Source organism: Emys orbicularis, chromosome 2, assembly GCF_028017835.1.
Source record: "Emys orbicularis isolate rEmyOrb1 chromosome 2, rEmyOrb1.hap1, whole genome shotgun sequence".
NCBI classification, from domain to species: domain Eukaryota; kingdom Metazoa; phylum Chordata; order Testudines; family Emydidae; genus Emys; species Emys orbicularis.
In genome coordinates, this window is record NC_088684.1 from 208,195,490 (window position 1) to 208,211,293 (window position 15,804).

Here is a 15,804-nt window from a genome sequence, read left to right on the forward strand (position 1 = left end):
TTTTTGTCCCAATATTTTGTGCCGGCTTTTTTTTTTTTTTTTTTTTTTTTTTTCTCTCGGCCGGCCGGCAGCACTCGGCTTTTTTCTTTTTTCTTTTGCTCTCAGCCGGCCGGCAACACTCGGCTTCCCCCCTCCCCCCCTTCCCTTCCCCCTCCCGGTGTCCCGATATTTTCTTCATCTCATCTGGTCACCCTAGTTGACTTCTAAGAATGTGAAAGCAAAAGAATAACTTTCGGGTAACTTTGCTATGCATTGTTCTGAAAGGGACACTATTCCTCTGCACAACTGCATCAGCTGATGTTTGTGCTACGGGAAGTACAGACTGATCAGAAACATGGGAATCGTTAGTAAATGTGCTTACAAAAGTCTTTTTGCAAAGCGGCTACTTCTGACCCATTTTCCAGAGTTCATTCCAGTCTGCTGCTTTTGGATATAATTTGTTTTTTAAAAGGATGTTTGTTCTGCACTATGATGCCTCAAAAGTTCAATGGCTTAATTTCCCCTTTTCAGTCAATAAAACCTCGGCAAGGAGGTAGGGTGGTCTTGTGCTTAAGGCACTAGACACAGACTTAGGAGACAGATTCAATGCCCAGCTCTGACACACACTTCCTGCGTGACCTCAGGCAAATCACTTAATCTCTCTGTGCTTCAACTCCTCATCTGTAAAACACTTCCCTACCTCCCCGAGAGTTTGTGAGGATAAATTCATTAATGCTTATGAGAAGCTCAAATACTACATGGGGGCCCTATACCATAATCTTCTTAGACAGATAGATAGAGAATAGCAGTATCAGTGAAAACATGCCACACAATCCCACAAGAGGACATTGCTAGACAGCTGGGGAAAGTGAATGTTAGTGTTAAACAAGTGCCTACATTTCCAACACATCACGGGGCCTAATCCTAAGAAGCCTAAGTTTGGAACTTTGTTCTAAAAGACTTTCATGACCTTACCATCTGCCCTAACACCCATAACTCAGTCCCTTGGGGAGCAAGTATTAAAGTTTATGGGCATAAACCTGTAAATGCCAAAAGACAAATGCCACATTGCATAGAGTGAGCAACGTGACACTGAGTCTGGACTGTCTTCTGCATTTTAAACTAGGCTGAACAAAGCATTAAAAAGGCCTGGGAGGTAAAAAATCCTGCAAGGGCTGGAGGATGGGCTCAATCTGAGCAACTCTGGCAGGTAACATGATGCTGGTTCTTCCCTCCCTGTTTCTAGATGCTTCTACAAATATCTAAACTCTTCCAGGCAAAAAGCCCTGGGAAGGGGCACAAGCAAAGCAGCAATGCAAGGTGGGCTTTTCTACCTGCTATTGTTTTGCACCAGCCACAGACTGATTGGCATGAACAGGGATGTCGGTTATGTGCGAAAGAAGAGGTCATTGGATATACATTTGCCTGGTTCCAGTGACATAAACACCTGCATTTGGGGCGTATAACAGCTGCAGCTACTTTTCCAGCCAAAAGGCTAGAAAAGCAGCCACAAATGCAGCCTCCCAACTTACCTGTGAGTTGGGGTGTTGGGTTGTACCTTTTCTGCACAGTTTCCCACACACATCCAATTACTATGAATTTGTAAAGGGGAGGAGTGAATCAGCTCCCTAGCCAACTCTTCCTTTCAACATCTCATCAATACAAAACATATTTTAACATATTAACCCAAACTTAAAAAAACCCAAAACCCCAAAAGTGAATCCTATGTCAGAACACCTGCATGGGATGGTTTTCTTGGTGGTATACTGAGATTTCTAAAAATACCTTTCTAGAAAAACTTCCATTTGGCTTCCCAGTAAAGAAAAGGACTTTATATAGCTTGTTTGTTTGAACTTCGAGGCCATACAGTCCCTGAAATGACACTGCCTTGGTTAGTGTTGTGCCCCATTTCTCACAGTACTCATGATGGGTTGGATTTTAATCGTTTTTTAATCGTTAGGCTACTAACATTTGTAAGCAACCAGTCAAAAACCCTGTTTGTGTTAATGATGAGGTATAATATGATATAAATGTTATATTCAGTTTTAAGTTTCCTATTTAAAAGGTGATTGTACAGAAAACTGATGTAAATGAACATGGATTGGCTTTATATCAGACTCCACTAGACAGCAAACTATTTAATCAGAATACAGTTAACGTTGGATCTTACTTAAGTGAGAAAAACGGAGAGTTTCACCACTTGAGGAAACATTACAAAGTACTCACCATCATCTGCTGAATGTGAAAAGTTTCAGCCCCACTGGCAGAGAGGCGGTTAGGAAACAAAATGTCAACAAAAGATTCGGGGAGTGTGCTTGGTCCAGTGTTGTAAACCTTGAAGTGTGAAAATACGTATAAATACAAGTACATATATAAAAGATCATGAATATGAAATTATTGCAGAACTGTAATTCTCTTCATTGACATTACACAGTTACTCAGAGTGAACATGGATTACAGATATATTTCCAAATTTCACTCATGTCCCTAATTTTTTCAGTCTCCACTAAGAACTGTTATATAAAAGCATGGGATACAGCAGCAGGGGTTAGTTTAATTTTTGCATTTTTGACATTTAGTATTTTCACCCACAGTGTGCACTATACAGTGAACAGCATTGACATACAATGGCAAGTAATTAAAAAGCCAGTTACCAAAATAAATTACATGTGGCTTTTGTCCATTCTGTGGACACACGGTCAATGACTACATTTTGAATGCTTCAATAATGCTGTCCAGAAGAATGAAAAGAGCATTGCTTTTCCTATCAATGTTGTTCTTTTCCATTATGGTAACCATTGCATTATATTTTGTGTGTGTTTTTCTTAAAGAGCACAAACCAAAATGGAATGATGAACATGACTACTGGAATTCTGGGTTTATTGACTGTGTTGATAGGAAATGCACTTGAGCAACCTTAATTCAGTTCAAGATTTGGGGGGTTTCAACAGAACAAGATTTTTCATGGAAACACGTTGACTTTTCATTGTAAAACCAAAGAGTTTCCAGCCCCAAACTGAAAAGTTTCAGGCGTAAAATGCAAAATTTTTTATCCATGAAACTTTCAGATATCCATGAAAAATTTCAGTTTTTAAAATATTTTGTTTACATTTTTCATAGGGAGGGAAAAAACATTTTCTGACCATTGCTAATACATACACATATATAAATGTTTATATAATCAAAATATTAAACAATCCAATTAAAAACATTCAGCTATGTTGAGATTTCTTTGTCTAAATATATAGTGATCCACACCAGCATTGTTGTGAGTCAAAGGGACTATAAATATTAAAATATCAAGTCTTCTTTCTTGAGGCATTGTATATAGTTTGAGGAATGCATGAATGATAAAGGGGACTGGTGCAGAATGCCAAGTCTTTACAAAAGCCCTGAGGCACAAGAAAGGAGAGGAGGCTCCAACTACAATGGAGCAGAACAAATACTGCATGAAATGTGAGCCTAATGTAACAAATTAGAAATTTAAAAAATGGATAATTCCACCATGATAAGGAAAAACAGTTCATGAATAAGAGGTATTTGGATTACACAACACATTATTCACAACAAAACATTTGACTCAATGCAGAGTTTCACATACAAAAATCGCCCCAAACCCTATGTATTTTTAGCAATTCATCTTTTTTCTGTTGAGAAAATGTTACTTTTCTCCATCTGGAGAAGTTTAATAAATAGCGGGAAAATCATTAAAAACAATTAAACAAATTGTGATACAAACCATGCTTTACCCATTATGAAACCCTACCCTACCCTGGGTGTGTGTGTGTGTGTGTGTGTGTGTGTGAGTGTGAGTGTGAGTGTGAGAGAGAGAGAGAGAGAGAGAGAGAGAGAGAGAGAGTGTCCGAGGTTTACCACTTTACTGGAGGGCAGATCTGTGACTTGTTATAGTATCATTTTCAATTTCTATATGAAAACTCTCTTACATTGCAACTTGTGTTTGCGTGAGAGAGATCAGAAGGGAGGGAGGGATATATTATCAATGTATAAATTCTATCCCTATACTTTATATAATTTTCTTTTATTGAAAGTAATCATCTAGTCAAAACATCAGTACATCTGGTCTTTATCTGTTTTCGAACCAATAAATGACTATGGAAAAACTGCAAATCCTCAAGAATAAATTCAGAGTCACAGGAACTAGAAGTCTGGTTCACAAGAGCTTTAACATCCTGAAATCCCAGTTTGAACACCCGGCTTTTACTCCTTTTTAATAAATAGCTACGGGCAGTGCATGACAGGAGGGGCTTAACTGCTCTGGACTATAGCCTGCCCCTAGATGGAGACATGTGTTACCCATTATGAGTTAAGTGGCATCATGCCTAGGAGAACAGGGGAAAGAAGGGAAAATGAAAAGCTATTGTTTACAATATTCTATAAATGATCCCCCACCCTCCCACGTATGTATGATTTGTCATCCCCTACTCCCATCTAGTGGTCAAAAAGGATTTGTAAAGATAACTATGAAACACAGTGACAGTAGTGAGATGAGTGCCTTTTGGTCCCATCAAAAGATCTTGTTTTAACATGCATCCCACATGTTACACTGCACCAGGAAGCTATGGCTACGTCTACACTACCCGCCTGAATCGGCGGGTAGAAATCGATCTCTCAGGGATCGAATTATCGCGTCTCGTCGGGACGCGACATTCGATCCCCGAATCGACGCTTGTACTCCACCAGCGGAGGTAGGAGTAAGCGCCGTCGACGGGGGAGCCATGGAGGTCGATTTGCCGCCATCCTCACAGCGGGGTAAGTCGGCTCCGATACGTCAAGATATGTGTATCTTAAATCGACCCCCCCCCCCCGCCAGTGAGGACGTAGCCTATGTCATCCACATGAAAAGGATGATCCCATAGACCTGCACAGGTAATTTTGAGATCCTGTGTGACGTATTTAAAACGAACCCTTCTCACCTCTACCCTTTGCTGTTAAACTCCCACATTAGGGTGACCAGATAGCAAAGGTGAAAAATCGGGACGGGGGTGGGGCATAATAGGCACCTATATAAGACAAAGCCCCAAATATCGGGACTGTGCCTATAAAATCGGGACATCTGGTCACACTATCCCACACAGACACAAACAAGCTGCACAGTTCTGGCCCATTCTTTGCACTATTCTGTAGTAGGGAGCACTGTGTACACTGTAGTGTTGACATTTACATGCAGCAAGCCTTGATTCTTTTGAGAGGGCACTTGCTCGGTCTCATGAATGAACGCTGCCTATCCTTCTGTTTAACCGTAATGCCGCTGAAAATAATGTCTCTTCCCTTTGGAAACTTGGGACTGAATCTGAGATGTGACACTTGAATGAACAGAGCTGTTCACTCTGCATGTGATGAAAGGGAAAAAAGACCAGACCAAACAATGGCAGCTCCCTGCCCATGAAACTGTGATGCCCTGTTTCTAAATCGTTTAATAATATATTAAGATAAGGAAAAACACCATCCCTGGAGACTATTGTAGTCCACTGTGAATACAGCAGCCTAAAATGTATGTCTGACACACTGTTCTGAGATAAGGAAATGTGCACCAATCTCCCCACAAAAAAATGGGCTGTCAAGAGAAGAAGCTGTAAAGGTGGATCAACTTTACCTGAAGAGTGAAGTTGAGAGGCTGAAAAAGACATTCATAATTCTCCAGCTGAACAAAACTGGATCTTTCCACAGACCCTCCATACAAAAAGGAAGTCGGGGAGACAGTTCTGAAAGGTTAAGACATGAATTCAGTCATCGCCATCTGTCTTCAATGTGAGATACATTTGTGGATTGAAAGTGTAGTGCAGAGTTCATTCAGCTGGGTACAGAGATTTAGGAGAGGTGACTCAAGGGAGCCCTTTCCTTCCCATCCTATTGTCTATACTTTGTTTTATTCTCAGCAGTAGGTCAGACAAATACAACCTTAATGGATCCTGAACTGGGTCTTTTTTCTGCTATTCCCAGTCATAATGTGAGATGTTTTTAACATCATATCTAAAATCTGTCCCTTCTTCCCCAGGCCTACGACAAAACTTCTTGTCCATGCCCTGGTCCTCTCATGTTGGGAACTGAAATCTTTCTTTCCAGACTCTCAGAGCTCTAAGCATGCAACTTGCTCTTGAAAAATGTTCCATTGGAAAGACTTCCACTGACTTCTGTGAGAGTTGGATCTACTCTAAATGCACATGCCCCATTCTGTGTTCATTTTTGGTAACCATTTATATAATCAAGTTTTACAGGTAGCAATGTTTGCAGAAAGCTAACTTCAAAGCCACCTGAGTTTCTGTGGACATCAAAATCTGTTCACACAAGTTTTCATATCAGAAATGCTCATCCACTGAGGAAAGTAAAACTAATACCAACTGACTTATCTGACCAATCACAACTCACCCACATAGCTGGAATGTCAAATACTTTTTGCATTTGGCCCACAAAGATTTAAAAAAAAAAAAAACAATAGGCCTGATCTTCCGCTGACATAAAGCAGCATAACTCCTTGGACTACAGTAGAGCTATACTGCTCTCCAACAGTTGAGAGGATCTGTCCTAATCAGCATAATTTTGGAGAGAAAAAATTAATTCACAGAAGAAATTAAAGGAATTGTTCCTGCATAGTTTGCAACAGAAAAAGACTCCAGTTTTATGCCAGTGTACCTTCACTGAGGACCTAAAATTGTCTGATCAATTACTGGTTATGAATTACTCAGTCAGCTCTATTTATCAACATTTAATACAACTAGTATTTATTGTTAAAATGGCAACAAAAGACTTAGGTAAAAATGTCACTTGCTATTGTCCCAGTCCTGCAGAACTTTCTAATTCTTTGCTGAAAACAAGGCAAGTTTTCCTTGACTAGGTTTGCAGGGGGTGGGTCATTGATAACATTAAATTAATCTGAGAAAGCTGTTTTAATAACAGTAATAATTTTCACTTACATATGGATTTCTGTCTATGGTTTCCACAGCACTTTATGAACATTAATTAATTACACTTTTCAACAACTATGGGGTTGTAATCTCCATTTTGCAGACCATGAGACTGAGGCACAGGAAAGATGTAGTGACTTGCCCATGGTCACACAGCAAGTCAGTGGCAGAGCTAGGAATAGAAGCCAGGACTCCTGAATGTCAGTCTCTCATCACTCATCACAGTGTAAAACACAACACTGTTTTACCAGCAGGACTACGAGGCACAGCACAAAACTCACAACCCCGGGGGGAGATGGGGCTAATCCTCCCAAAATGCCCTCCTAATCCTGGGATGTTCCAGGGGCAAAAAAGGCTCCCCGTGTAATTTAAGACAGCCCTGGGAACCTAAGTTACAGCAGTCTCCTCAGGTTACCATATAGGTGGCAGTGGTACTCAGAATTTCCAAAGAGCTGCATCTGACATGCCCCTCCTGCCCCAGCATGCCTCCTATGCTGGGGCTCATGAGAGGGTCTTCAGAAGGCAGCCTTACTGCTGTCTTCTACAGTGCCCGTGCAAGGAGAGTCCTCTCCCAGCTGGATACTGAGCTTTTAGGGCCTATTTATGCCACTCCATCCCTTTACATAGCCTAGGAGCAGGGCTAAGGATCTCTATCGTGGACTCAGATCCTTAATAATAAATGAAAATATTCTTTTAAAATATGGTGTCCAAAATAGAGCATCACTAATGTTATCATGCCTCAGAACTTTATCTCCTCTGATGAAACCATCAGTAAACTCAGTCCTGGTAACCAGATAAGGTGTTGTCATGCTCTGGAGTTAGCTACACCTAATGTATTTGAATGAAGAAAGTAATCCATAAAATCAGTTAGGCGGGGTTTTCAAGACTTGTCTTTTAAATGAGATATTATGAAGAGAAGGAAAGAAGCCCAAGTTGCGTCAAACTTTTTGGAATTTTTAGGATCTTCGTTCACTAACAGGGAGAATACAGCAGTCCTAGAATAATAGATGAAACTTTTCTGTGCTTGAGAATCATCAGTTTCATCAAGGAGCAAGGGATTGACTGGATTAAAGTTTAAATGTAGACTGATTTCCATGCAGACATATTTGACTCCATTATTTAAATACAAGGGTTTTTTTCAGTACTGCTAAGTATTGTATTTTCAGTATCTGGAAATTTTTGTACTTGTTAGTCATGGGCAAACCTTAACAAGTTCAGAGGATCAGGTCAAATAAACACACATCCGAACTACTGGGGTCTGCAAAACCTGGGCCAGAAACGTGGTGAGAACAGGCTCTCTCTTAAAATTTCCAGCATGTCGTGCTTCCCACAGGGACAGAAATACTATGGGGACAGTCTTTCTTGTAGTATTTTGGCACAAAATCCGGTTTGGAGCCTGTAAGTGCAGACATGTTAAAAAATTTAAATGAATGAAAAAGGTTAGCCAGACTTTTTCACGCCTCAAAAGAGGTTGAGATTTACGTTGAGGTTTGATGGCATTCTTCTTTTGTCTGAGTAGGCTCACCCACATCTTCCACATGCATGACAACTCTGTGCGCTAATGGGAGTTATGTGACTTTATTCCTGTGTAGTGTGACAGGAATACAGGCCTAAATGGTCAAACTGAGACTTGGCCATGAATCTAAAGGTTTACCCACATCCTCTGCTAACTCACACATTGAATTCAAATAAGCACAGGAATCTATTTTCTCAACTTTAACAGTGGCTAAGTGTGTCCTTTACTAATGGTATAGTAGTGCCGTGGCCCTTAGCTCAGGCAGTAGATGCTCATGCTGCATGGATTCAGTCACCACAAAGGATCCATTCAGGAGGTTGTTACAAATGGTGGCTAGTACAGGGCTTGAAGTTCTGCAGACCTCTGATGCTCAGGGTGTGCTTCCCCAAGTGGGCAGTACATGTAAACCACATTAGCCCAGCATACGTCATTATTCCTCTTCGGTGTCTGGATCACCTAATTCTGAGTCAGTTACTGCCTCGGTCGCCTGCTGGGATTGAACGTGGAATCTCTGGATCTAAAAGGTTCAGCCTCAAATGGCAGAGCTAAAGCTCCAGGTCTATTAGTTTATAGACAATAGCTCTTTATGAGGTCCAGCCAGTAGAGAGGGACATAAGAACATAAGAACGGCCATACTGGGTCAGACCAAAGGTCCATCTAGCCCAGTAGCCTGTCTTCCAAAGTGGCCAATGCCAGGTGCCCCCGAGGGAACGAACAGAACAGGAAATCATCAAGTGATCCATCCCCTGTCGCCCACTCTCAGCTTCTGGCAAACAGGCTAGGGACACCATCCCTGCCCATCCTGGCTAATAGCCATTGATGGACCTATCCTCCATGAATTTATCTACAGAGACACAGTTGTCCAGTATATTACAAGTATTTCAGCCTTGATAGTGATGTGGAGCTCTCTATTTTTATTTGAACTCCTTTCATACCAGGGAGAATGGGGGTTAAAATATAAACACAAGTTAGTTCTGACTATGAAATTAAACAGAAAGGCAAATAGTTAGATCTCACCATTATTCCAAGAATTCCAGAACATTTGACCCTAACCTTTGGCCTGGCAATTCTCAGCCATATCTTTAGACACATCCTCTGGAATGAGATTTGATTAATTTAGTCTTCCCCCCTCCCCCCCCCCCCCTTTTTTTTTTTAAAGGTCCATCACATTCACAGAAATACAGCAACTTAAATCAATGACTAAAATATCTAATGTTACTGGCTGGGGGAGGATGGGGTGCAATAAATACATCCCAGATAATGAATGACGATGTCCTGTTTTCAAAGTCTGGGAAACAAGTCTAGAAGAAAGCAGCTTTCTGGCCACATGTAAACAAAGAGAAGAATGTAATTTTCCGTTGGATGAAATTCACATGTTCTTGCTAGGATTTTATTTGTATTTTTTGTCATTTGATAATTGGTCACTTACCCAGTGATAGATGAGTCCACTTCATGCATCAAGGGCACAGACAGGGTGAGAGTGTTGTCATGTAGCGATTCAGAGTGCTCTAGGTTTCCACTGTGTCAGAAAGGAAAAATAAGCATGCTGTAAACTTACAGGCTTTGCACTGAATTACACGGGTGCAGTCAGCAGCTACTATCTCATATCGGCCTTTTACTCTGAACCTGTGTTTGAGTGATGGCTCATTACAGAGACTTTTAAAGATCAAGGGTTACATTTGTAAATTGTGCCCTGGAGGGGACCTACACACAAAGCTTGTCTTCTGCGGACTGCCTTTGTGCATGTACTGTATGGGTAAGTCTACACAGCAGCTGGGAGCATGCTTCCCAGGGCAGGTATACAGACTTGCGCTAGCTCTACATGCTAAAATAGCAGTGTAGCCGGTGTAGCACAGGTGCCATCTTGGGCTAGCCACCAGAAGAGGGTCCAGCAGGGCTTGTACTCAGGCAGCTGCCCGGCTATCCCGGCTACACTATTTTTAGTGCACTAGCATGAGTGCACTGGGAAGCACGTCCCCAGCTGCAGTGCAGACATACACTATAAGAGAGATGCTGAAAATGTACCCCTAAGATGAGAATCCATCTAAATTCACTTGACATGGAAAACTACTGTAGTAAAATAATGACAAGTCTCCAGCTTACATCCCAGACATAATCAAAATAATTTACAATCAATAATTTAAAACCACTCATTATCTGCCAGATTGTACCTCTCTTTTGCAGGAGCTTAGAACAGTTTTGTGGTCCGACTGGTCTCAAATCCGTAAACGAGGGTGTAGCTAAGCAGCTCCAAATAGAATTACCGGGAACTAGGTGCCTAAAAACCCTGCACACTGACTGAGGCGTGTCCTCTACAGCAGCCCATATCACAGTTAGTCACTTTTCAAAATGAAAGAGAGAGAGGTTTTTATTAGGTGCTATTACATGGCCTGGCAAAAGTCCAAAATATGGAGCAAAAAAAGATGAGTATTCACCTCTCATTCACTTACACAACCATGTCCATTTATTTCAATGGGCTATATAGAGATGGATTGTTTTTGGAAATCTCTCTGATCTCCCAAATTTAGAGGTGGTGGATAATAAAACCCTCGAGTAGAAATGTGACACCATGTTCAGTTTTCGCCAAACATTTCAAAGCTAGTTCAGTAGATAGCCCTACTTCAGATTACCTCTTCTTGACATAAGAAAATGACAGTCAAGAAGCTTCAGTCACAGGTTTTATCAATAAGAAATGTATCACCAACTATATTTCCTTGGGCTGTGAACTCATCAGCTCTCATAAGCTAAATGGAGTTGAGCAAAGCTGTGGATCTAAAAATCTTTGATTTCTGAGAAAGTTTGAATCTGAATCCAAATTTTGTGGCCATATCACTAACCCCAAGATGGGCCAAACCAAAGCTGAGACTCTAAATGCCCCCAAAACCCTTTCCTCTCACACAGGTTTGAAGATGACTCCAAATCAGTACCACTGACTTCATGTCATGCCGTGAGAAACATGTCATTTACTGAAATTTCAAGTGGTGTGGATGAGCATCTGAAAATGGACAAAGTTGCCACAAAGGGTACTTTTGGAACAGCTCAGATCTAGATCCAAATTTTAAGAATCTGGCCTGTTTCCACAGTTTGCGAATAGCACTTTTCCCTCTAAGTAAGAAAAAAGCCAATGCTCCTGATAGCAGGGAACACTGTGCTGCTGTCTTTTGAATGACACAAACACGGAGGTCTTTCTGCTTATTTCAGGTCACTGAAGGTCCCATGGTACATTTCCCATGAGTAAGGGCCTCAAATGTGGCCAATTTCCAACATCAATCATTGCTTTCCTAAATTCCCCATTGCTTTAAACCAACACGTAATTCTTCATGTCCTATCCCCCCAGTGTGGAATGTTGCTCGTGCCATCAAAAAATAGCTGTGACATTCCACTCAAGAGGTGGGTAAAATGATGGCTATATATATACAGTTTATGATTCTGTAGTACGCTTTAAAGCTTGTAGGCGGTGCTGTATTAATCAATACTAGTATATATAATGACTCTCTCCACAAACGATGCCTGCATATTTAAAGTATTATATTATGCCTTTGTGGAGAATGCTGTATTCTGAGCAAACCCATGCAGGTCAAAATTGCAAAGATACTTAATCTGATGGTGAGCCTGAATGCCACCAAAAGATGGAAAAATAATCCTGTTCTACCTTTTTAAAGTATTATTTCAGATTTCAGCAATGTAACCTAAGGGACCAGTTTTGGCTTTCTGCTATGAAGCTACTAGATTCATTCACGAACCTTAACGTTTGACCAAACAAACCCCTCTGACTTTTGAGCAGTGTTATTGAGGCTATAACAGGCAGCCTTGGGACTCCCTGTATAAAGTGCTAAGCTGGCTTTGCAGGTGGCTACGTTTGTTCAATAGGACTGTGAAAAAACAGGCATACAGCACAGCCTTCTGTAATTGGCTCCTTTGATGTGACTGCCAATAAACAAAAGCATGCGGCAGAAGAGTATTCCAAATACCCCACCGCACCCACCAAACACTTTGCAGTAGCCTTTCCTCTTGCACGGGTTTTAAGTCTCCAAAACTGTCATTTTGTAGCACGTCACAAATACCAAGGGAGATGCAGTGCCTGCAAGTGGAACTAGTCATCTGTGACCAAGTGGAATTCAAAGGGGTACATGTGTGTGTCTAGCCCTCTGAAAAAGGAAGAACATTTCTGTCAGCAAAGGGTACGACAGGAGACTAAGGCTAGCGACCCATGTTGCTTCCCCCAAAAGTGCATGTTTTTGTACAATAAATATTAGACTATCCAACTGTCAGGGCCGGCTCCAGGCACCAGCCGACCAAGCACGTGCTTGGGGTGGCACCTTGGGGCAGGGCGGCGCTCGATTTTTTTTTTTTTTTTGGGATTCGGCGGCACGGCGCTCGGAGGGGGGGGGGGGGGCTTCGGGCGGAGTGGTGCTCGGAGGGGGGCGGGGGCTTCAGGCAGTGCTCGGGGGGCGGGACTTCGGGCGGCGTGGTGCTTGGAGGGGGGGCGGGGGCTTCAGGCGGTGCTCGGGCGGCGGGGCTTCGGGCGGCGTGGTGCTCGGAGGGGGGGGCGGGGGCTTCGGGCGGCGGGGCTTTGGGCGGCGTGGTGCTCGGGGGGCGGGGTCTTGGGGGGGCGGGGGCCGGCGTGGCGCTTGGGGGGGCGGGGCTTCGGGGGGCGTGGTGCTGGGGGGGCAGGGATTTCGGCGGCGCTCGTGGGGGGGGGTACGGCAGGGCGGCTCTCTTCTTTTTTGCCTGGGGCGGCAAAAAAGTTAGAGCCGGCCCTGCCAATTGTTACGCTGTTTCAGACTATGCTGCCCAACTTGCAGCTGCAATGAGCCCACTGGGGGCCCCCTACTACCAGGGACAGGTTTAACTGCTATAGAGATATGTACTTCCTACACTTTCAGCACTGTGGGAAGCAGGGCCACCCAGAGGATTCAGGGGGCCTGGGGCAAAGCAATTTCGGGGGCCCCTTCCATAAAAAAAGGTTGCAATACTATAGAATACTATATTCTTGTGGGGGTCCCTGTGGAGCCCGGGGCAAATTGCCCCACTTGCCCCCCCCCTCCCGGGCGGCCCTGGTGGGAAGTAAGGAAGAACTGTTCTGTGCTAAGACAGTGCTACAGTACTGGCTTGAGAACCCTGTGAATACAGGATGTCCCTCTTCATCTCAGCCTGACTAGGGCACATCACAGGTTTCCCCTCTTATTTTCTTTACTCGTTGGCTTTTCTATAGCTTTCACTATTGTAGCATATAAGTGCCTAAAAAACACCCTCTGTGAGGCAGAGAAGTATTATTATCCTCTTTTTCTAGATGGGGACCTAGGACTTGCTGGTTAAGTTACTTAACTTCTCCATCACATATATAAAATGAGAGAAACAGGATATGAACCCAGACCTCCCAAGACTCAGTCCAAGTCCTTAGCCACAAGACTCCTTTCTGTCCTCCTTTATATAAAAAACCTCCTTCTAATTACCCTGTTCTAGATACTATCTACATGCACACACATCCAAGTTCTTGATGCACTATAGATTTCTCCCACCCCAGAGGGACTGACAACCCCTTACATCTACACCACAACCTATGCTTTGTAGCGAAGGAGGACAAGGGTTTCCTTGAGCCAGCCCTGCATATTCCCCCTTTCACAAACACAAAGTGAAAACTAACTTGGAGAACATGTTAGGCTCCTTATATGTTGTACAACAATGTGGAGTATTGAATGCATGATTTAATGGGAGGCTCTTCATAGGTTATGTTAGGTTCCTCGTAAAATAAGGGTAGGTACCAAGGAAAATTTACTAAAGCATATTGATGGATCTGACCCCAAGGGAAAAAGTTATATGTATATTCCTCTTCATTATGCCTTATAAGTTCTGGAAAACACAGACTGAGTGAAATTAAAGCAGCCTCCATGGAACTAAGCTCATGCAACAACTATGACTTACACATAAGATCACTATAGGGTGGATGAACTGCTCTTCACGGATAATAAAATTTCTCTAATGTATTAGACACAAACAGTCTTGACCCTCTGATGTGGAGGGCTCTCTTACAGTATTTCATAGCAGCAGCACATGGTACAGGATCTTGTTCCACACACCTGTCATTTTGGGGGGATTACTCTTTACGAGAACAAAGTCACTGAGCAACTGCTAGTGTTCATCTCTCATCTCCAACAGTTCTGTGGGGGGGTTCATCATGAAAGTGGGGATGGGAGGATTAAGACTGATTATGTCCATCTTGACATGGAAGGATCCAAAATGGGCCTCTTAATGCATCTGCAGTCACACCCAACAGCACAGCGAAAGCCCCAGCTAATCACATTTAAGCAGTGGCAGCATTAGGAGCACAGGGTAATAAAGCCGCACTATCATCAATTCCTATATGAATCCAGAGAGTTCCTGTGACCTAATCACAGTTATATTTTGTTTCTTTATGGCAGATCATCTTAGAAAGCAGACAGGGCATGTTATGGTTTTCACTGATTCTAAGATCAAATCCCTATGGACACATTTCTAAGAATTCTGTATTCAAAGTGATATTCAGCCTAACTCACTTCATAGCAAGTTTCACAATGTTTTGTGGGCAGAACACTGCTCAGCTGTCTCATACATCCAGCCACACCACACAAAAGATCAGAAGGAGAAAAAAATGTGTGCTCAACTTTTCAACAGGTTAGAGAAGAGCCCTGGCCATCTATCATCTAATGAATGCAGATTGCTTTTTGACTTGGGTCCAATCACTTATTTCACTCAAGCACTGGAACAAATGCTCAGATGCAGCTGAGTTGCGCTAGGTGCAAGACTCAAAGGGATGAGTGGTGAAAGATGGATTCATGCCACATTATGATCCCCTGATCCTGGAGTCAGCTATGGGCTGGTCTGCCCTCCAATACAATTTAAAGCACACTAAGAGCGGCTCTAAGGCCTGGTCTACACTACACCTTTAATTCGGATTTAGTGGCTTTAATTCGAATTAACTCTGGAACCGTCCACACAACGAAGCCATTTAATTCGAATTAAAGGGCCCTTTAATTCGATTTCTGTACTCCACCCCGACGAGCGGAGTAGCGCCAAAATCGAATTTGTCAATTCGAATTAGCGTTAGTGTGGCCGCAATTCGATGTTATTGGCCTCCAGGAGCTATCCCACAGTGCACCATTGTGACCGCTCTGGCCAGCAATCTGAACTCGCATGCACTGGCCAGGTGGACAGGAAAAGCCCCGGGAACATTTGAATTTCATTTCCTGTTTGCACAGCGTGGAGAGCACAGGTGACCACAGAGAGCTCATCAGCACAGGTAACCATGCAGGCTGATAATCGAAAAAGAGCACCAGCATGGACCGTACAGGAGGTACTGGATTTGATCTCTATATGGGGAGAGGATTCAGTGCTAGCTGAACTGCG

General features: G+C 42.8%; 1 protein-coding gene across 2 annotated transcripts in view; it reads right to left on the reverse strand.

The window, feature by feature from the left end:
• ITGA9 (integrin subunit alpha 9) overlaps positions 1–15,804 on the reverse strand; it is a 305,024-nt gene that overhangs the window by 60,572 nt on the left and 228,648 nt on the right. For both annotated transcript variants that reach the window (XM_065399121.1, XM_065399120.1), the window contains 3 exons: positions 9,848–9,937; positions 5,594–5,702; positions 2,206–2,313 (listed from right to left, as the gene is read on the reverse strand). In XM_065399121.1, coding sequence (XP_065255193.1) covers positions 2,206–2,313; positions 5,594–5,702; positions 9,848–9,937 — 307 coding nt within the window. The remainder of the gene's footprint in view (positions 1–2,205; positions 2,314–5,593; positions 5,703–9,847; positions 9,938–15,804) is intronic.